Here is a 22,056-nt window from a genome sequence, read left to right as displayed (position 1 = left end):
GGAGAAATGTTCTAACATTCTCAAAGGCTTCTTAGAAAGGAGGGGGTGGGGACAACAAGCCAAACACTGTTGTTCCCTCTCAATGCTGCTTCCATTTTCCAGTGTGGAACTTGCTGGCTCTTGGTCCTAAGTATTCTAAATGTCTGTGACTCCAGGCATTCTTCTCCCAGGTGTGAAGACCCCATCGCAGGACTGGGACCTCACCTGCCACATGATGCTCAGAGGCAGCACAAGTCCTGTCCTCTTCAGTGTCCCAAGTACGTAATCATATTTAATTAAAATTTTGAAACTGGAGCTAATAGGAGTCAAAAGATTTACAGTAAATCCAATATAGGAAACAAAGTAACTTCTAGAAAATGAGAGGAATGAAATGTGAGAAAGACAAAAAAGACAACCATGAGAAGAGGATTTTTTTTTTTTTAAGAAAACATTAACAGATGGGGTTATAGTGGAAGCTTTTGAGGAGCAGCTGGTAGGAAGAAAAAAATTGACTAACAAATAATTTGAATGAAAATTACTTAGTAAGAGATTGGAAGAAATATGGTAGCTGAAAAACTTTAGACATTTTAGACAAAAACTAGTTCCTGGAATGGATTGTGTCTCCTTTGTATTGTATCAAAAGCTGTTTAGAAATTTAAAGGGAAGTAGGTGGGAGCCTGGCTAAAAATATTAAGAAGGAATATGGACTAAAGGAAAAAACATAAGGAGAAAATTATCTAAATCTGAAAGAAATCTAGTAGAACTGTGTGCTGAAATGGCCCAAATGAATACTTCTGAGAAACAAAACCAATAAAATAAGCGGGTTAAGAAATTGGACATAATGGAGCATCTTAGAATAAGGAGATGATTGAAAGGAATAAAAAGAAAAAATCAAAGTGAGTTTAGAGAGAAGAAAGGCAATCCACAGGGTGGATCTGAGAAAAACGCTTTCATTCTGTGGTTTAAGCAACGTGTCATGGCTTGAGTGGGTGGATTCCTAGTATATGTTGTGCTAGCTTGGCCTGAACAATGACTGCTGCCTGTTTTTCTTATTTTTAACCCATGAAACGAAAGTGTCTTGTAGTTTTTTCATCCTGCCTAAGGCTCTAGGTAAATCAAGAGGATGAATCATAAGTACGAATACAGCTCTGATGAAAAAGCCCTGATCACACAATGACATAGCCCACTATGTTTATCTGAAAGAGAAATGACTATTTTTGTCTTTACATAGCAGAAATATAATTGTTGTTGTTGTTAAGTGCTATTGAGTCGGTTCCAACTCATAGCCACCCTATGCACAACAGAACTAAACACTGCCCAGTCCTGTGCCATCCTCACAATGGTTGCTATGTTTGAGCCCATTGTTGCAGCCACTGTGTCAATCCATCTCATCAAGGATTTTCCTCTTTTTTGCTGACCCTCTGACTTACCAAGCATGATGTCCTTCTCCAGGGACTGGTCCCTCCTGATAACATGTCCAAAGCGTGTGAGATGAAATCTCATCAGCCTCACTTCTAAGGAGAATTCTGACTACGTTTTCCAAGACAGATTTGTTCATTATTCTGGCAGTCCATGGTATATTCAATATTATCTGCCAACATCATAATTCGAGGGCATCAATTCTTCTTCGATCTTCCTTATTCGTTGTCCAGCTTCCACATGTATGTGAGGGGATTGAAGATACCATGATCAGGCACACCTTAGTCCTCAAAGTGACATCTTTGCTTTTTAACACTTTAAAGAGGTCATTTACAGCAGGTTTGCCCAATGCAATGCATCTTTTGATTTCTTGACTGCTGTTTCCATGGGTGTTGATTGTGGATCTGAGTAAAATGAAATCCTTGACAACGTCAGTATTTTCTCCATTTATCATGATGTTGCTTATTGGTCCAGTTGTGAGGATTTTTGTTTCCTTTATGTTGAGGTGTATTCCATACTGAAGGCTGTAGTCTTTGATCTTCATCAGTAAACGCTTCAAGTCCTCTTTACTTTCAGCAAGCAAGGCTGTGTCACCTGAATATTTATATTTGTTAATGAGCCTTCCTCCAGTACTGATGCAGTGTTCTTCATATACTCTAGCTTCTTGGATTATTTGCACACCATAGAGACTGAATAAGTATGGTGAAAGGATACAACTCTAACACACGCCTTTCCTGATATTTAAAACTAGGTGATATCCCCTTGTTCTATTCGAGCTACTGCCTCTAAATCTCTAATGGTCAGGAGCTAATAGCTAATTTTAGGTTCCTCATGAGCACAGTTAAGTGTTCTGGAATTTCCATTCCTTGCAGTGTTATCCATAATTTGTTATGATCCACACAATTGAATGCCTTTGCATAGTCAATGAAACACAGGTTAACATCTTTCTGGTATTCTCTGCTTTCAGCCAAGATCCATCTGACATCAGCAATAATATCCCTCATTCCAGGGCTTGAATTTCTGGCAGTTCCCTGTCGATGTACTGCTGCAACCGTTTTTGAATTATCTTCAGCAAAACTTTACTTGTATGTGCTATTAATGATATTGTTCAATAATTTCCACATTCTGTTGGATCACCTCTCTTTGAAATGGGCACAAAGGTGGATATCTTCCAGTTGGTTGGCCAGGTAGCTATCTTCCAAATGTCTCGGCATAGACGAGTGAGCACTTCCAGCATTGCGTCCATTTGTTGAAACATCTCAGTTGGTGTTTCGTCAATTCCTGGAGCCTTGCTTTTCACCAATGCCTTCAGGACAGCTTGGAGTTCTTCCTTCAGTATCACCAGTTCTTGATCATATGCTACATTCTGAAATGGTGAGAAATACAGTATCACAAGCCTATTCATAGTGTTCATAGCGGAGGTCCACTTTAAGCATCTGAAAGTTCAGTTATTGGGTACAGCCTGGTTGTTGTATTCGTTCTTATAGTAGCGGTTTGTTTCATAATGAATAATTACGTGTTTGTGGTTTTTTTGGAAAAAAAAAAAGTAGCTAGCATAGGTAAAATGTAAGTGTGTACTATGTGCCAGACAGTGTTCTAAGCCCTTTCCACACAGTAATGCTAGTAACTTTTACAGCAGCCTTATGAGCTTTGCAGGTGAGAAAACTGAGGCACAGGAAGATACAGGGTATGAAGTGTCTTTGAAACTGGAGTTAATACTCAAGAATTAAAAGATTTACAATAAATCCAATACAGGAAACAAAGTAACTTCTAGAAAAGGGAAAGAATAAAATACAATGAAGACAAAAAAAGATGACCATGAAAAGAAGGGCATTTTTTTTTAAACAAAAAGGATTTACAGAAGGGGTTACAGTTATAGTCGAGGCTTTTGGGGAGCAGCTGATAGATAGGAAAAAAAAACCTTCGCTAACAAATAATTTGAATAAAAATTACTCAGTAAAAGATGGGAAGGAATGTGGTATCAGAACAATAATGAACCATTTTATTAAAAAAAAAAAAGTGGGGTTTAATTAGAAAGCATATAGTTGAGGTCTTAATTTTTTATCCCATCTGACAGTCTTTACCTTTTAATTGGAGTGTTTAAACCTATTACATTTAACGTGGTTATTAACATGCTTGGGTTTAAATTTTGCTTGTTACTGTTTATCTTCTGATCTTTGTTTTTTTCCTCTGCTCTTTTCTGTCTTCTTTTACATCAATTAAATATTCTTTATGACTGCATTTTATCTTCTATCTTGGCTTATTAGCTATACATCTGTTTTATTTTTAGTAGTTCTAAAGTTTACAAAATACATCTTTAACTTATCGTAATTTAATATTAAATATATCACTTCACTTACAACTTAAGAACCTCAAAACCATATACTTCCTTTTCATCTCTCGTATACTATGGTATTGTTGTCATAAATTTTACTTCTACATATGCTATAAACTCCACAATATATTATTATTGTTAAATAAGTATATATCATTAAAGAGATTATAAAAAGACAAAAGTAAGAAGGTAACCAAAATTATAGAGAAGAAACAAATCTACAAAGTTGATAGACTACATGACCTCAGGAACCTTGAGACCGGAAGGACTAGATGGTGCCCAGATACCACCACTGATTAATCTGACTGGGGGTACAATAGATGATTGTGGTTAGAATGGGAGAAAAATACAGAACAAAACTCAAATTCTTAAAAATAGCCAGACTAATTGGACCACCCAAGACCAGAGGACTCCCTAAGACCATCGCCCTGAGACACTCTTTAACCTTGAACCAAAACTATCCTGAGATCACCTTTTAACAGAAAAGCAGAGCGACACACAAAATAAAGGATAGTATCCATTAGATTGGTGCTGTACTGAAAAAAAAAAAAAAATCTGTATGAGTCCAAAAGATCAACATTTAATCCAAAGCAAAGATTTGAAGACAAGGAGGCAGGAAAACTAGAGTACTGGAAATAGAACAACCAGAATACACCTAATGAGAACGCTGACACAATGTGAAAAGTGTAACTAACGTCATTGATCAGTTTGTGTGGAAATTGTCAAAGGGAAACCTAACCTGCTACATAAACTTTCACTAAAAACACAATCATGGTGCTATGGATCTCTTTTGTGTGGTCTTCCTGCCATGGTCTTGGAAATCCCACCCAAGTGATTGGGTGGGACTATGCAAATAAGGTAATTGTGGCCCACCAAAGGGATTGGTCAGTTTTGCCATCCCCTTAGGCTTAAGATGAGCCATCCCAGAGGCAAGAAGGAGGGGATCTCCCCACTACCAAGGAAGACGGGCCAAGAGCAAAGCAGCTCCTTTGGACCCAGGATTCCTGTGCTGAGAAGCTCCTGGAACCAGGAGAACAAGAGAGAGAGACAGAGAGAGCTGCAACACTGAAGATGGTGAGAAGCAATGCCAGAGAAATGGCTGCAGGAGAGAACATGCAGGGAGATGGTGCAGTGTGCTTTCCAGTCCATGGAGTGAGAAAGCAGTGTACCTTCAGGCAGGAGGTTTGCTGGTGGAGTAGGGTGCTTCCAGGCACTTGATAGAGCTAAGTTTGCCCATCCACAGAGCTAGAGCTGAGCACCTTTGGGCTGAGGTTTACTGATGGAGTGGGATGCCTCTGGGCACTTAGCAGCAGAACTAAAAGAGCTTGGTAACACTTGCCCGAGCAGGAGCCAGAGAGAGGCCTGCCTGTGGGCACAGCTGAGAAGAGGTTGTCCTGATGGAAGAACTGTATTCTGAGAGTTCCTGAACCTGAATTGTAACCCGTAATAAACCTCATAATTGTGAGTATTGTCCTTGAGTTCTGTGTAGCCACTGTAATGAACTATCGAAACTAGCAGAGAAGTAGAGTGTTGTGGGAGGGACAGTTGGTGTCAGAATTGGTAAAGATGGCAGAAAGAGGAGGCAAGTCTGACCTCTGCCTCAGAAGAACCAGCCTTGGGCTGTTGATCTTGATTCTCCTTCACCCTTATGAAGTTAGAGGAGATCAGATGCCACCTCATGCCATCTTTACAACAATAAAATATTATTTTAAAAAGGAGAAAAATATATTTCATACTTATGCACATATTGACTATTTTCAGAGTTCTTCATTCCACTGTATAGACTCAAATTTCTACCTAGAATCATTTTCCTTCTACCTAAAGACATGTTTCTTTATGTTGTTTGGCCACTGTTCTATAGGATTTCTCTTATTATTATACTGATATTATAGTGAAATACATAGGAGAAAATGGACTATTTTAGACAAAACATTTACATGTAGACAATAAAATACCTTGTTCGCAATTTTTAATATAGATTACATGTTGAAATAATAATATTTTGATTGTGGGTTAAGTAAAATGTATTAACATTAAATTCACCCATTTCTTTTTTTTTAATGTGGCTAAGAGAAAATTGAAAATGACATTTCTATTAGAGTGCTGATCTAGATCATTCTAGACTATTCTTCTTAACTGCCACCAGTTGATTTTTTTTAATTGGTGAGGGAGGAAACCCTACATCTGAATAATAAGAATTAATGTTTGCTGAGTGAAGATACTTCTCTACATGCTTTACCTGTATAACCTCACTCAATCCTTCTATGAGGTTGAATCAGGAAACAATTGTCCAAAGCCGTCCAACTTCAGAAGCGGAGCTGGGATGGAAAGCCAGCAGGTTGGTTCTGAAGCCTGAACTCACAACCTCCACCTGACCAGACAAAGCCCTTTAAGAAGCTGCTTCGGAAAGTGATCCACATATAGCTTAACTCTGTGACGTTCATAACAACATATACTCCTTAGGTATCAATGAAGCAGCTGCCTTTTTCTGACTCTTCACAAGGCGGTTATAAACAGACACATGTTTGTTGCCGCAATTGAAGCTTTAATGAAACCAGCACAGGCAGTATTTTTGTGACATCCACTTGCATCCTTGTGAAGTCAGCTTTACTCTTTGCCCCTAATTATATTAACTATTTTTAGGACAAATTGTCAATGTGCCATACTTGTTCATGCTTAATACATTTTCAAATTGTTTTCTTTAGCCATATCTATTTATACTTGAAGTGTTTTTTTAAAAAAAGATTATTCCGGCAATGACAAAGATTCATGATGAAGTTATAAAACACACCAGGAGAGGAAGATGACATGCAGTCACCATGGGGATATTATTGATGAATAGCAGATTGCTTTTTGAATTCTGAATAAGAACTTAACTTTAACATTTTGAATCATAAAGTTTCAGAATTGGAAGGGACCTGAGGTCTCTTATGCACAGGCTTGGTGCCAGGAAAGTTGTGTGTGTGACCCCGGGACCAGGGTCTTAACCGTTGTAAGACTCAGTTTCCTCATCTATAAAATGGGAATGCAAACATCTACCTTCTAAAACTCCTTTGTGGATTAAATGAGATAATATTGTAATTCTGTTTCTTGTACCTTCTTTTATTCCATGGTAGCTATGGTTATTATTATTATTATTACCATTATTCCATCATTATTTCCCCCAGGTGACTCCAAATGTATACCCTCTCTTCCAGCACATCTGGTCTTATCCCAATAGTCCTTTCTCCTCTATTCTCCACAAGAACTCTTGAACTCTTCCCTTAGGTGAGGAGGTCCCTGCAGGCCTCTCCCCCTCCCTTTCCTCTCCAGCACCCCCAACAACACCCAGTTTCCACTCTGCAATCTTGCTGCCCAAGGATCTGCCTGCTCCCCATGCTTCCGAAATATCAGTTACTGCTCATCTGGCTGCCTGAAGGTGGACTCCTTACTGCCCATGATGGTAGACTGAGGAATGATGCCAAATGAAGGCTTTCCTAGCCCATGCCTTTCTTCTTCCACTGGCTGCCCAGCCTAGACATTTATTGTACAGTCCCCTGGTCGTACCTATTTGAGGAACATAACCACAAACCACCAGAAGTCTCCCTGATTCCTTGGGTCCCAGGGGGTCCTCATGCAAATGAGACCTACCTTCAGGGGTCAGCCACATATTTAAACTTAGAAAGCAGTCTAGGCTTCGGAGGTAAGGAAACTGGGACCTAGGGAGCTTAAGGAACTGGCCCAGAAGTATGAAGAGTGTCTTAGTTATCTAGTACTGCTATAAAAGAAATACCACAAGTGATGGCTTTAATAAATAGAAATTTAATTTCTCACAGTCTAGTAGGTTACAAGTCCAAATTCAGGGTGTCAGCTCCAGGGGAAGGCTTTCTCTCTGTTGGCTCTGGAGGAAGATCCTTATCCTCAATCTTCCCCTGGTTGAGGAGCATCTTAGGCACAGGGACCCTGTGTCCAAAGGACACACCCTGCTTCTGGTGCTGCTTTCTTGGTGGTATGAGGTCCCCAACTCTCTGCTTGCTTCCCTTTCCTTTACTCTCTTGAGAGAGAAAAGGTGATGCAGGCCACACCCCAGGGAAACTCTACCTTGGATCAGGGAGGTGACCTGAGTAAGGGTGGTGCTAAAAAATCCCACCCTAATCCTCTCAATATAAATTAATTACAATCACAAAATGGAGGACAACCACACAATACTGGGAATCATGGCCTAACCAAGTTGACACATATTTTTGGGGGGACACAATTCAATCCATGACAGAGAGTATTTGAAATTCTTCAATGTATTATTATTTGTGGCATGAATCCCCATCTAGGTCCTTGGGTGGTGCAAACAGATTTATGCTCAATTACTATCCTAAAGGTTGGCAGTTTGAACCCACCTAGCAGCCCTGCAGAAGGAAGGCCTGGTGATCTGCTTCCATAAAAACTACAGCCAAGAAACCCTGTGGAGCAGTTTCACACTGTAACATATGGGATCGCTGTGAGTTGGAATCTACTCCATGGCAACAGGTTTAGCTTTGTTATTTTTTTTTTGTTTTTTCGGGGGGAGGGGTGGTTAATCCCTTCTGAAGGAGCCCTGGTGGTAGAACGTTTAAGTGTTCAGCTGCTAAATTAAAGGTTGGTGGCTGGAACCCATCCAGACAATCTGCAGGAGAAAGACGGGGCTATCTGCTTCTGTAAAAGTGAAAGAAACAAAAAACAATTCTAAAGGTTACAGCCTAGGAAACCCTATGAGGCAGTTCTACTCTGTCCTGTAGGGTCGCTAAGAGTCTGAATCGACTCCACCACAGTGGGTTTGGTTTCTTTTTTTTTTTTTTTTTTTCAGTCTTCCCATAGTTCAACTTTTTTTTCTTCAGGAGACCTTCCAGAGGAATGGCGGATGGTGGGAGCCCTGGTGGCGCAGTGGTTAAGAGCTGTGGCTGCTAATCAAAGGTTGGCAGTTCGAATCCAGCAGCTGCTCCTTGAAAATCCCATATGGGGCTGTTCTACTCTGCCCTATAGGATCACTATGAGTTGGAATCAACTCAAGGGCAATGGGTTGAGTTTGGGCCACGCTGAGCCTTATTTATCGCAAGGTTTCCGTGTTGGTTGCGTTTGGGCTCTCTTCGTCAGATGAATAGGAATAAGAAAGACTGGGTTATTTTTTGAAATAAGTCTCCTATTTCCGAGTGTTTAATAATTTAGCCATGTTGACTCACAGCCAAGTTCAGGCCACCCAGGCCCGCCAACAGCCTGTTGCCCAGCAACAGTCGCCAAGCACTGCCCAGCCCCTTTGCCCGGCACCCATACGCCTGTGCGCATGCGTAGACCCTTCCTGCCGGCGCGCAGCGGTGACGTATGAAATCCGTGACGCTTTCGGCGTGTTGATCCCCCCAGGGTCCTGCTGATTGACTGACAGACCCCTGAACTTCATGGCCTCCGCTGGTGTGGCCCCCGGGCGTCAGGCGGAGGATGTGTTGCCGCCGCCGGCCGAGCCGCAGCTTCCAGAGACGAAGCCGCTGCCGCCTTCTCAGCCGCCAACGCCGGTCGCTGCGCCTCAGCCGCAGCAGTCGCCCGCGCCGAGGCCGCAGTCACCTGCGGGCGTGAAAGAGGAGGAGAATTACTCCTTTTTACCTCTGGTTCACAACATCATCAAATGGTAAGGCCCTAGAAGATGACCATCCACGACACTCCCCCCTGCTTCGCGTCACACCCCTGTCAGAGCTGGAAGAGGCTTAGAGGCTGCCCCCATTTTACATATGGGGCTTCGGAACCGGAGGGGAAAGAGGCTTTTCCCAGGACCTCGCAGAGCCTTTCCATGAGGTCAGCAAATGCCTTGATCCCTAAGAGTTACCAGGCCTCATGATGGCCAGCCGATATTAATAAGAATGAAGTCAGCTCAGAGACTAAATTCACAGACTCTGGAGTAAAAAAAAAAAGTTTGCATCGCAGCCATCTTGAGCAAGTTCAGCCTCTCTGACCCTCAGTTTTCTCATCTGTTATATGGGGGTAATTCTCACTTTGGCTCCTTTTTTCTATTCAGCCAACAGGTTTTGGCCCTCCTTCCTGTATGACACACGGCTAAGTGCTGTGGAGTGTGCCAGTTAGAAGGAATGGGAAAGACACATAATTTAAGATGATAAGGAAGGGCTGATGATTAAAAGAAACAAGTTCCCCACCAGATTAGATCCTGTGGCACTAATTTCCTTCTAACATAGTACCATAGGGGGTGGTTGTCATCCTTTTGGCCAGGATTCAAGTTAGCTAGAGTTTTCAAACTGACCCCTGTAAAAGAAAAAAAAACCAAAGGTCTCCCTGATCCCCATTTTTACCTAAGTTATTTTTATTCTTGTTACTTGAATATCTATCCACAGGATACTAGGTGGAAACCCCTTATGCTTATAATTTATTTAGCCATTAAACCAATACAAATGCACAAAGTAGGTTAAAACGAAATTACTATTCTAGCACAATTCAAATGCACATTAGTACGCTGTTTGATGTTTTGCTGAAATGGAATTGCTACATGAGGATAAAAGAAACAAACAAATAAAAAAAACCAAACCCATTGCTTTGGAGTTGATTCCAACTCATAGCAACCCTATAGGGCAGAGTAGAATTGCTCCATAGGGTTTTCAGGGAGTGGCTGGTGGATTCAAACCGCTGACCTTTTGGCTTGCAGCTGAGCCCTTAACCTCTGCACAACCAGGGCTCCCACATGAACATACGGACCATTAATGGCCCAGATTCTTTTGAGTAGCCAGCCTAAATTCACTTGCTGTGGGATACATGATGTTTCCACCATTTTTCTCTTCAAACTATTGCAAAACCTTTGTTCTCACATTAGACCCTGACTTCGTCTGGCTTCGCGTTGCATAAACAAAAGTGAAGCAGACTCTGTTCTTGGCAACAGTGAGTTTGCAAAGACAAATGCAAGTGCACACCCCACACTCCTGGGGCAGTACTGGATTATGAAGGGGTTGGCCAGGTTAACCCAGATATACTTACGCTAGTTTTTAAAAAATCTGGGAAAATGAAAACCCAAAATATACACATTCGCAGAGACGGTTCTTAGACCTCTGAGAGTATGTTCCTGAGCCCTGATAGAGCAGTGGGGTTCTGCTGGCTTTAAGGATGGGGCAGTAAATTATACTAGAGAGAACATAGGCTTTGAAGTCAGGCGGTGCCGGATTCAGGTGTGTTAGGCCTTAATTCTCTCATCTCAATATGTGGATAATAATAATGGACCTCAAACTAGGGGTTCAGATTATAGCTCTATAATATGCTAGCTGGATGACCTTGCACCAGTAACTTAACTTCTCTGAGCCTCTTTTTCTCCTGTGAAATTGCTGAATTGTTGTGCAGTATACTCAAGTGTACTTTCCCCCCTGGGAAAGACGGCGGGTTAATCTCATGCATTCATCTCTGTTTCCTCTAAAAGGACAGTGAAGGGGTTTTTCTTTCTTTCTTTTTTTTTTAATGTATAAAACTAAAAAGAACAGGAGAGGAGATGATTGCCACAGGGCAGGCGGTCAAGGGCTGACTCACCTACCAGCCCTGAGAGCAGTCCACCTTTGACCGTGCTGTTGTTTTTAGGTGCTGTCAAGTCAGTTCCGACTCATAGTTACCCTGTGCACAACAGAACAAAACATTACCTGGTCCAGCACCATCCTCACAATCCTTCGTATGCTTGAGCCCATCATTGCAGCCACTGTGTCAATCCATCTCGTTGAGGTTCTTCCTCTTTTTCAGTGACGCTCAGCATTACCAAGCATGATGTCCTTCTCCAAGGAGTGGTCCCTCCTGATAACATGTCCAAAGTACGCGAGATGAAGTCTCAACCATCCTCGCTTCTGAGGAGCACTCTGGCTATACTTCTTCCAAGACAGATTTTTTCATTCTTCTGGAAGTCCATGGTATATTCAGTATTCCTCACCAACACCATGATTCAGAGGAATCAATTCTTCCTCAGTCTACCTTAGTCATTGTCCAGCTTTTACATGCATATGAGGCAATTGAAAATACCATGGCTTGGCTCAGGTGCACCCAGTCCTTAAAGTGATATCTTTGCTTTTCAACACCTAAAAGAGGTTTTTTGCAGCAGATTTGTCCAGTGCAATATGTCATTTGATTTCTTGACTGCTGCTTCCGTGGGCATTGACTGTAGATCCGAGTAAGATGAAACCCTTGATCTTTCACCGTGGCCTCTCCCGAGATTCCAGGAATCAGCAGTATCAGGAACCTCTGGAAATAAGGGTGAAAGTGGGACTAATAACAGGAGGATCACTTAAAAGTCTCTTTAAGAAACGGATCCCCACAGTCCTCTGACAGGGAACTCAAAGCAACAGGTGACTACGGTTCTTCCATCGGGTAGAAGACTAGTGTTACTCTCTCCCAAGGTTTTTTCCTCAGGAAAGAGTAAGCCAGAGGGGCCTCTGGACTGGGGACACCAGGCATATTGCAGGGGTTGGGGGAAAAGATGCTGACAATAAGGATGAAGAGAAAGTTCCCAAACTGATTGATGGGGCACCACACCAGGGGCATTCTTCTCTACTTGGTGTCTAGGCTGGCTGCTAGGATTATTACCTCCTAGGAAGAAGGTGCTTGACCAGCCCAAGAGAAAAAACATGGGGGATTCCCAAGAAGGAGCCTAGTCAGATCATTGTATAATAAAGTAAAAGAGTACCACTCCTACTCAGGGCTTCCACTAAGACCTTTAGTGCTTTGTTCTTAAATACGTGACTGGACAACCAAAGTCATTGAACATTTGAAGAAAACTAACAAGAAATACAGGACAGAATAAAAGAACAGAAAAAGCCACTTGAAGGAAACAGTATGCACAGGGAGATGAAGAGATAATTACAACCATGAAAAAAGAATAGGATCCAATTATTATCCAGTAGGGCCAAAAATAAGCCAGTATTATGACATACGTATATGCATTCGAGCTTCTAGGCTCCTGAGGGAAGGAGACATAAAATGTGATTAGGTGGTGATGGAAGTGTGCACGAGGAGCCTGAGGTAGCAGAGGCTTGTTGAGGAGTGATGCCAATGATAAGTCTAAGTCATGCAGGGAGGGGAGGAAGGCTGACGTAGGAAGTGCGTGGGTAAGATCTTGAAGTGAAGAAATAGCACTCCTGGGGATGCTGGAGTGTCAGAAGCCAGGGGGGTGGGGAAAAGGAAGGAAGAGCTGGAGAGGAGGGAGGCACCAGGAGACAGAGGTCAGTGCCTACCAAGTTAAGGAACGGGGGCTCTGTCCTCTGAGGTGTGGGGAGCTACTGAAACTTCCCAGCCGGTGGCGACTTGGTCGGGTTTATGCTTGAGGTAGATATGGCTGATGGGTCAGGAAGCCAGTTAAGAAGCCGCATGGCAGTCCTAACCAGAGGACAGGAGCTGGTGCTGACCTGGATAAGGCTTGGCCACCCAGTGTAGTGGTCCCAGGCCCTGATTTCTTCCTTCTCCTGTCACTTCCAGATGGTCCTTGTATTGTGTGTTTACTCCTTTCCCAGCAATAATAAGGACATACAACCTGGAGTGGTGAGTTTAGCCTTTCCTATTCTCACAAAGACTTCAGAGTTCTACTTTTGTTTTTTAAGTAATTTAATAAAAGTAAAAAATGCAAATTCAAAAGTACAGAAAGGTATAAAATAAAAAAAAGTGTTCCTTCCCCTAAGCCCCCTCAGCAGTGGTAACTGCTGTGAATACTTTCTTAAGTGTCCTTCTGGGAATTATATGTGTGTATCTTTTCAAAAATTTATACAAATTGAGATCATACTGTACTTGGCATTTTTCACTTAGTAGTCTAACTTGGATGTGCACTTAAGGATCCACCTCATTAAAGTAGCCGCAGGCAGTCCCATGTTGTAGATGTACTGTAATTTACGGAACTAGTCTTCTCTTCATGGACTTGTAGGAGTTTTTCTAATTTTTGCTATTACCAACAATTTCTGCTATTACCATAAGCTTCCTTGTCTTTGAGTAACTTTATTAGGAGATAAATCCTCGGCAGTAAAATTGCTGGATTGGAGGGCATATGCATTTTTTATTTTGATAGCTATTGCTAAATTTCGAAGTCTCATCTGTAGACTCATCTGCTTCAATTAACCTAAAAAAGTCTGTTAACCTGAAATGACCCATAAATATGTCACCCAGAAAACATTAAAAAAATAATAATAAAGTACGAACATAATATGGAAAGTGAGCCTCTCCCTCCAGCCCTCCCAGGTCCCTTGTCCCCAGGCTGTGTTGCTCCATGTTGTGGACACACCATGGATTTAAGCAGCTCCTGCTCAAGGACACGTGCACTGTTCACGCTGTTTCGCTGTTGCCGTCGGTGCTGTGGTGAACAGCTTTGAAAATGCTATCCCAGTGAACTCTTGAGAGTCTCTTAGGGTAAAGTTCTAGCAATAAGAGACGTGAAGTTAAAATCCTGATCCCTGTGATGGAAAAATCACATTGATTAAGGGTGGGCTTGCACAGCCGGTTAATATAATTGCTGTCAATAAACTGTACACCTGTAAAAAGTTCAGTTGGCAAAAATTGTGTGGTAGATCGATTTACAACAACAAAAAGAGCAGCTGCTGAGGCTGCTTATGTATAACCAGACACCTCATGGGATTCGGTTTCTTGTTTTGGAGGTTTAGGGTGATTTCAAATAGAGCCCAAACTACCCAGCACAGACCCTGGAAGGAGTCATTCTTATCTAGGCTGTGTGCAGCCCAGTCCCCTCCAGGAGTGCCTGCCTGCCTTTCTGTGCCCACAGAAATGTTGTGTATCCTTTAAGGATATGCGTAGAGGCCACCTCCTCCAGAATTCTGGGTTGCAGTTGTCATTGCCTGACCCTATGGTTTTGACCCACCAAGCAAAAGTATTCAACCAGCATGGGGGCTTTTTTAATTTTTTTAATTATATTTTTAAATTTGGTAAAATTTTAAGTTTTTTAGATTGCTGGATAGTAGCAGGCAGCCATCTTTGACACTACAGAGGTAGTTCAAGTGGTGAGCACACCGAATTGTCCTTTACTCTCCAAGCTTGCGTCAGGTTGCTTACAGCAAGTCTGTGTGTTACCGAGGCAGGTCAGCAAGACCTCAGAGCCCCAGCAAGACCTCTGTCATGGGAACAGGGCATTGTTGACCTGCTCCTTCCCACACAAGTGCCTGTTTTAGTCTGAATGGACCTTCGTGCCAGCTGAGGCCACCTGGGTGTGTTGCAGGAAGCGGCCTCCCGTGTCGGAGGAGGGTTTGTGAGTGACCAGGCTGGTCCACCGGGCTTGTCCACACTGGGTTTACTGAAGCCCTTGGCCATCCACTGCTGCTTCTCCGTCAACCAGATCCCACTAAAAAGAATGAGGCCCTGATGGAGAATATTTATAGATTGTTTGGGATTATTTCTGGGCCTGCTTAAAAACCTGTTCACTCTTCTACCACTTCATTTCTATTCATTCATGCAGTATAATTGATCAAGCTCCTGCTGGGCTCCACTAGAATATAAGCTGGGGAAGACAGATATTCAGGGCCAGCAACTCTGTAGTACAGCATAAAAAGTACAGCTGGGCCTTCAGGGACAGTGGGGCCTGGAGCCCAGGAAGGTTAGAGGCTGCTTGTGGATAGCCCTGCGTGGTCCTCAGGGTTTGGACTCACTATAGTAGGTGTTGTCTGGGGGCTGGGGTGGGAAAGCATCTGAGATTTTAGGAGGAGCAGACCGGGGTCTGTAGGAAATGAGCCACAGTGGAGGGGAGGAGGAGGTGGAGTCGGTTACTAGATGGGTGTTGGGAGCAGTGGGACAAGTCAAGAAGGACCGTTCTCTAGCACACCACAGCTGGGTGGGTGGAGTGCCACCACCTGAGACAGGCACCTGGAGGAGGCTGGTCAGGAGGCCTCCCCAGGTCTCCCCAGACTCCAGGGAAACACTGGTAACTGTTGGAACCAGGGAGCCAGAATTCAGGAAGGAGGGCTGGGCTGGAAGGAGCTCTCAGCATGTGAGGAGGTGGGAGTGGATGGACAAATTCTGGGGTATTTTGTAGAGCAGTGGTTTTTCCACACTTCTAGCAGCAGAACCTCTTACTGCTTCTTCAGGGAAGAATGTTTTTCACATGTAACCGTGTGAGCAGAGAAGCATGGTTATGAGCTCCAAGCCCCTTCCCAAAGGCCGGTAGGTGATGGCAGGACTGCGGGGGAGAGATACAAATGGCTGATAAATAAGTAAAAGCTAGTGTTGTCCCCTGTCACGGGAGTGCACGTCAGTTCAGCTTCTTTAGAGGTCGTTTTGGTAATAAAATTTTTGGTCAAAAATTTTCATGCATTACCTTTGACCCAGAAATCCCACTTCTAAGAAATTATCTTACAAAAATGTTTGCACAAGTGCATAAGATATAGGTACAACATGTCTCTTGCCATTCTGATAGCAGTAGCAATAAATTGCAAACACCCCAAAGGCCCATCAGCAATGAGTACAAATTATTCACGTATAACTTAGCTGTATAATTGTACATGTATCAACATGTCAAGTGAAAAAAGCAAGATTCAGAACCATGTGTGTAGCATGGCCACATAACTGTGAAAGTAACAGAAGCGTAAGTGTGTGTACTATTACAGGTTTAGAAGTTCTCTGGAACAGTGTGCACCACGTGTTAACAGAAGTTCTGGCTAGGAAGTGGGATTAGAGGGACTTTGACTCTCTAAACCTTGGTGTATGTCATTTTTTCCTTTTTTTTTTTTCTTCAAGCATTTATTGCTTTCATAATCATTAAAAAAAACTATTTTAAAAAATGGAAAGCCCCAGCATTCGCACACTGACCGGAGAAGCTTCAGGCAGAAGATAGCTCCTGCATAGCTCCAAGAGTTGGTGAGGAGAAGGGCTGAGCAGGACTAGCTGAACAGGCCCTCTAGAAAGAGCAGGACATGCAAGGCCAAGGGGGAGGGAATTGGGAAATGGACAGCCGAGTCAGATGCCACAGAGAGGTCCAGAGAAGTGAGGCTCAGAGTTGGGAAGCAGAGGGAGCAGGTTTGGTAACTCTCAGGTTACAGTGAGGAAGATGGCTTCAAGTAGAACAGGAGCTGAAGCCATGTGGCAGCGGGTCCAGTGAGCTCCCCTTGCTGCTAAGGACCAGTGGACAGACTTTGTGCTTGGTTGTTGCCAGTTTGCAGCTTCATGTCCCAAAGCATTGACACTTAAAAGGGGGTTGGATGTAATTCCTCAGTTTATCCACCTGAGCGCTATGATATTTTGCCTTGAGTCTGGTGACATTTATAAAATATCTGTGCTGGCTGCCGAAGGGGCATTCTGTGTACACCAGCAGTTACCCACGATGTTCTCCCAGCAATGGGCCATCAGGGAATGCTGCCAGTCAGGCTGCTGCAGTGGTGTCTGATCCTCTGTTCACATCGTGGCCGGCTGGAGTGCCTCACCTTGCCCTGTCGTACACCTTCCATGCTCTTCAACTGGCCTCGTATCCTTTTATTTCCCTTCTAAAATTGGGTGATGACTAACATCCACACAAAGGCAGGCCCACTCAGCGCTGTCTGCTTTTATTCACTTGTTATCTGGGTCTGTCCCTCTTCTGCTTTGAGCCTTTCATAGTCATCCTGGCTTAGCATGTTCCTGCTCGGGTTGAGCCAGTCCCTGAATAGAGCATTTTCCTCACCCCAGGAGCTGAGTGCTAGTTACCTCCACCCATGGGGGCAGGTTGAGAAGCTTGCAGAGAGGGCTTCCATGGGGCTCCGTGGCCTCCTTTCAGCTCAGCTCAGCTCCCCTCCATGTGGCTTCTCCTATGCCCTGATTGTCTTCAGACTGTCTCCTTACTGGAAGCTCACCAGCTGAGGACTAGTCAGCCCTTGAGATTTGGGGATTTTCAGAAACAAGCACCTTAAACATGGCCCGCTTTTTACTTTCAGATTTAAATGTTCCTTTGGGCCAGGGTATGTTTGCTTTAAAAACTTGATTAGCATAACTTCCTTCCAAAGGTTTATGAAGTTTTTGTTTTTACCATGTCCTTTCAGACTCATGTGATGTGAACTATTTTTCTTAAGACTATATTTTAATTTCAAAACTCCCTTGGGATATAAGTCTATAGCCAGTATGTTAATGCATATGCCACCCAAGTGCAGTGATCTGGGGCGTCCAGATGGTGTCTGCCCAGAGTGTGGATCCAAGCTGAGATTTAAAGAATTAAAATAAAAGTCGCTGCCTATTTGCTTCCTTTCAAATGACTTGCAGTTCTCATGAATACCAATGGTCCTCCCTAGAAATTGGGATAAGGAATACCATTCATAGTCCCTGAGTGGTGCAAATGGTTAACACATGCAGCTGCTAACTGAAAAGTTGGTGATTTGAGCCTACCCAGAGACACTGTGGAAGAAAGGCCTGGCAGTCTACTTCTGAAAAATCAGGCACTGAAAACCTTATGGAGCCCAGTTCTACTCTTACACGTGTGGAGTCGCCATGAGTTGGAATCAGCCCCACATCAGCTGGTTTCGGTTATACTGTTCACCGTCTCTCTGAATTGGCATCAAATGAAAGCAGACAAATGGTTGGCTGACCATACATTTCTTAAGTTATTGGTTCTCTCTGTCCTGCCTTCTGAGTTTCAAGCTGTTGATAAATAGTGAGCAGGCAGCGGCAGCACTTCGCTTTGCAAGGTGTAACACGTAACCAGTGGTCGTCAGGGAGGTGGGTATTGTCTGCGCAAGCAGAGAAATGGTGAATAATAAACGTTGAGTTAGCACCATCTGGTTTGAGATGCCCCACCTGGGATGAACGTTCAGTGAAAAACTAAGTGCTCACTGACACCTTGCCCCTTTTATGCCTCAGTGGTATACTTTTAGAACAGCTTGCTGGATTGACTTTGAGGTTTTTAGTCTCAACAGCTTGTTTCCTAAGGCTCATTCACTTCCTGACTTTTAAAAAATGTATGGGAATAAGTGGCAGGCTGTGTCTTTGATCCTAGGTGAGGTGTTTTTGTTTTTTAATTTAGTACTGACAGGAGCGTGGCTCGCAGGGCAGCTGACAGGAGTTGTGAGTGAGGGCCTGAGCCTGCCTTTAGGAGAGCTGGGCCCGGAGGCAAGGACTTGACCTGACAATGGTAGGCCGGCCTTGTATCTGCTGAACATTTCCAGTTACTCGTAACTAATTTAAAATTTACGAACATCCTTGGGGAAAACAGGCTTTATGTTAGCAGGCTGAAGCATCAGAAGCTCAGCTAAAATTAGCTGCCCGCTGGTAAAAATTTGATTGGCCTCAAAGTTGATCGGATCGAAAAAATGTGGCACATCCGCAAATTTTATCTGGCAGTTGTCACCAGATCTTGATAATAGTTTGTTCGTTCATTCAACAAACATCATGAATAGCCTGTGGGTCAAGCATTCGTTCTTTCTGTAACGGTTTCTTGAGTGCCCGCAGCGTCGTGCACACTGGGCAAGGAACGGGGAACGCGGCTGGGAGCACAGCGGCCCTGGGCTGCCCGAGCAGACAGTCTGGTGAAGAATGCACAGTGTCAGGGGAGAGTGTTGCAAGCAGGGCGTGTACTGGGAAAGGGTTCACTGGCCTGTGTCGGGCACGGGGGCCACAGAGCTGTGACTGAGCACCAGCACAGGCCGGCCAGTGCTACATCACCAAGCCAGCCTGTCTTTGGGCACGCAGCCTAGGTGGGGGACCGCACACAGGCAGGGTCTGAGGGTGCTGGCAGACCGCAGGGGCAGGTTCTTTGGGTGCAGGGGGGCAGGGGCCGGCGTGGTGTGTGTGTGCTGACAGTGCCTCTGTCCTCTATAGCATGGACAAGGACAGCCCTGATGTTCACCAGGACCTGAACGCCCTAAAGACCAAGTTCCAGGAGGTGCGGAAGGCCATCGGCAGCATGCCCGGCATCCACCTGAGCCCTGAGCAGCAGCAGCAGCAGCTGCACAGCCTCCGGGAGCAAGTTAGGACCAAGAATGAGCTCCTGCAGAAGTACAAGAGCCTCTGCATGTTTGAGATCCCCAAGGACTAGAGCGAAGGCACTGCTAGGAGCCACAGCCTTTCACGTCCCCCACCACCCCCGGTAGAAGCACTCTCTCGGACCTCAGCTCTGAACCAGGCGGCCAGGCAGGCTGAACGCAGTGGCTCTGGCAGAACCCTCTGTATATCCCAGAGGGTGGGAGGAAGGCCAGGGGCTGGGCTCCACTTGCAGCTTTGCAAAACACGGAGGCGAAGAGAGAAGGAGGCAGCATCCTCTTTGCTTCCTTCCCTCCCTCTCCTCTCACCCCTGGATGTGATGAGTGCATACTAGGTACATATCGTTCCCCGTGACAGCAGTTTTATGAAGCATTTGCATAGAACTCAGTGGGCAAATGATGCCAGCATCAGAGTGGTGTGGTTGCCTGCGGTAAAGAGCGGCAGCTGTGAGAATGAGCATTGCATTGGAAGACGGCAAGGTGGCTTTTTCCCCCGTTTGTCCCTTTCATTTGAGCCCTGTCAAGTGTTGGCTGGAGCCTGCAGGCAGCCCTTGTCTCCAGCTTCTCTGCCACCCCATGTCCTCAGTACCATTAGCTCTTGCTCCCTTGGTCTCCTGTGGGCAGCCACGTAATGCCAGAGAATGGCAGCCCTCACCAGAGCCCGCGAGGCGCCCTTGAGCCGGTGAGCTGCCACTCCTACCCGAGCTAAAACTGCTCTTCAGGTGAGCAGACCTTGCCCTTCTGGCGTTTCAGATTCAGGCAGGCCTACTTCAGGGAATTTTTTCCCCCTTTGGCCTTCTCACTAGAGTGAGCAGCAGACGTTCCGTGCACTGCCACACCAAGATGCTGGGATGTGCTTTCTGCTCAGAGAAGTGGCTGGTGATGTTCTGAGGGACGCAGGCCTGGCAGTCCTCACTACCCCAGCCCTACTCCGGTGTCTGCCAGGCGGGATGCTTTATTTATGTGCCCTTCCCCTGACAGCTTGAGGGAAGAGCACTTCTTTCCCCTGCCTCTTAAGGGGAGGTGAGAAGTAACTGCATTTTGTTTACATCTAGAAATGGACACCTCACCTGTGCCAGCCTGCCCGGGGCTTAGCAGGTGCCTGCCAACTGACCTCATTGGCAGGCACAGTGGCCGAGGAGTGTTTGGAAGGACTCCACGGTGTCCCCTTACCTGTTAGGTGGCTGGCGTGGTGGGAGCTCAGAGTGTAGAGTAGGTCAGGCTTCAGTGGCCTTGGGCAGAAGAGCAGGCTCTGAATGTAAGTGGGCAGTCACTACTTACAGCATCCCAGCAGCCATGGGACTGTTACTTAACTGAATCAGTTAATTTCTAGAAATTTCAGAGTAGTGTATGGGCCAGTTTTAAGGCTCTGACCAAATACCATGAAACCTGAAGCACATGAAGAACAAGACCATCAGGTTCTGTTTGAGGCTGAGATGATGGACAAGGGGCTCCTTGCAGGGGCAGGGGAGACACCTCCACCCCCTATTTATACCTGAAAGAACTTAGAATGGTCTGCTCTCAGGATGTCTTCGTTTTTGTACTGAGAAGCCCGCAGCAGGATGTCTGTTGAAAAGCTGACAGGAAAATGTTTGCTTAGAGTGTACACAGAATAAATTGTGAGAACTCTACACGTCTCTTTCCTGCCCCTCTCCCTGCACATACATCAGCCAGACCAGTGGAAACACAGGATCACTCCTCTCCTGGAGCAGCCTGACCACACAGGCAGGTGTCCTTTGGTGGTTTGAGGCAGTTTTTAGGCCTGTGAGCGTCCCCAGAGCAGGGTGACATCCCCTAGGAGAGTAACCTGGAGTCCCCTCACAGGGCCGAGCACCTCCTGAAGTACCACATAACATGGGTTACTGGCAGGCACTGGTGCTAAGTACTTTTTAATATCACAGCAGCCCCTGGAAGACAGCATTCTCTTGACTCTGCAAATGAAGTAGTTGAGTCTTGGCAGGTGTGGCTTGCTCAAAGTTTGCAGGCAGAGAGAGCGGGGATGAGAGTCCTAAGCATGTGCCCTTAGCCACCAAGAGAGGGAAAAAGCAAGGGAGACCTACTGTCCCTTAGGCTGGGGGAGAGGGGGGCTTTGTGATTTTAACTGTCCCTGGGCCACATCAAGTCTGGTGACAAGGCCTTTGGCCCTACACTGAGAGGACTCAGAATACTTTCAGAAAACGAAGCCGTGTGGCTTGACCGATGGAAACATCAAGCAGTAAATAAATGAACTAGAAAGATTGAGTCTATGGAGGTGTCATTTTTTTTTTCTTTTGTCCTTGCTTTTGGGGCATGCCACTCCCAGGGAGCTAGTCCCCAAATAGAAGGGCTTTGTCCCTCTTGCCACCCTAGGCCTGGGGGCCCAGGCATCTGGAGAATTTGGGGGCCTGCCTTCCATGACTGCTGACACTGTTTTCATAACAGCAG

General features: G+C 44.8%; 1 protein-coding gene across 2 annotated transcripts; it reads left to right on the top strand.

The window, feature by feature from the left end:
- Nucleotides 1–9,056: 9,056 nt before the first annotated feature.
- MED9 (mediator complex subunit 9) lies at nucleotides 9,057–21,878 on the top strand. 2 transcript variants are annotated; one of them, XM_049874759.1, is made up of 2 exons: nucleotides 9,057–9,365; nucleotides 19,472–21,878. In XM_049874759.1, the coding sequence occupies exons 1-2, from the start codon at nucleotides 9,139–9,141 to the stop codon at nucleotides 19,686–19,688; spliced, it is 444 nt and encodes a 147-aa protein (XP_049730716.1). In that variant the 5' UTR covers nucleotides 9,057–9,138; the 3' UTR covers nucleotides 19,689–21,878. The 2 variants fall into 2 exon arrangements, with proteins under 2 accessions (XP_049730716.1, XP_049730717.1); XM_049874760.1 differs by lacking the exon at nucleotides 9,057–9,365 and adding an exon at nucleotides 9,376–9,529.
- The last annotated feature ends 178 nt before the right edge of the window (nucleotides 21,879–22,056 follow it).

Source organism: Elephas maximus, chromosome 2 (genome assembly GCF_024166365.1).
Source record: "Elephas maximus indicus isolate mEleMax1 chromosome 2, mEleMax1 primary haplotype, whole genome shotgun sequence".
In the NCBI taxonomy this organism is placed as follows: Eukaryota; Metazoa; Chordata; class Mammalia; order Proboscidea; family Elephantidae; genus Elephas; species Elephas maximus.
The sequence above is the reverse complement of the archived record's forward strand: the minus strand, read 5'-3'. Positions and strand labels throughout refer to the sequence as shown.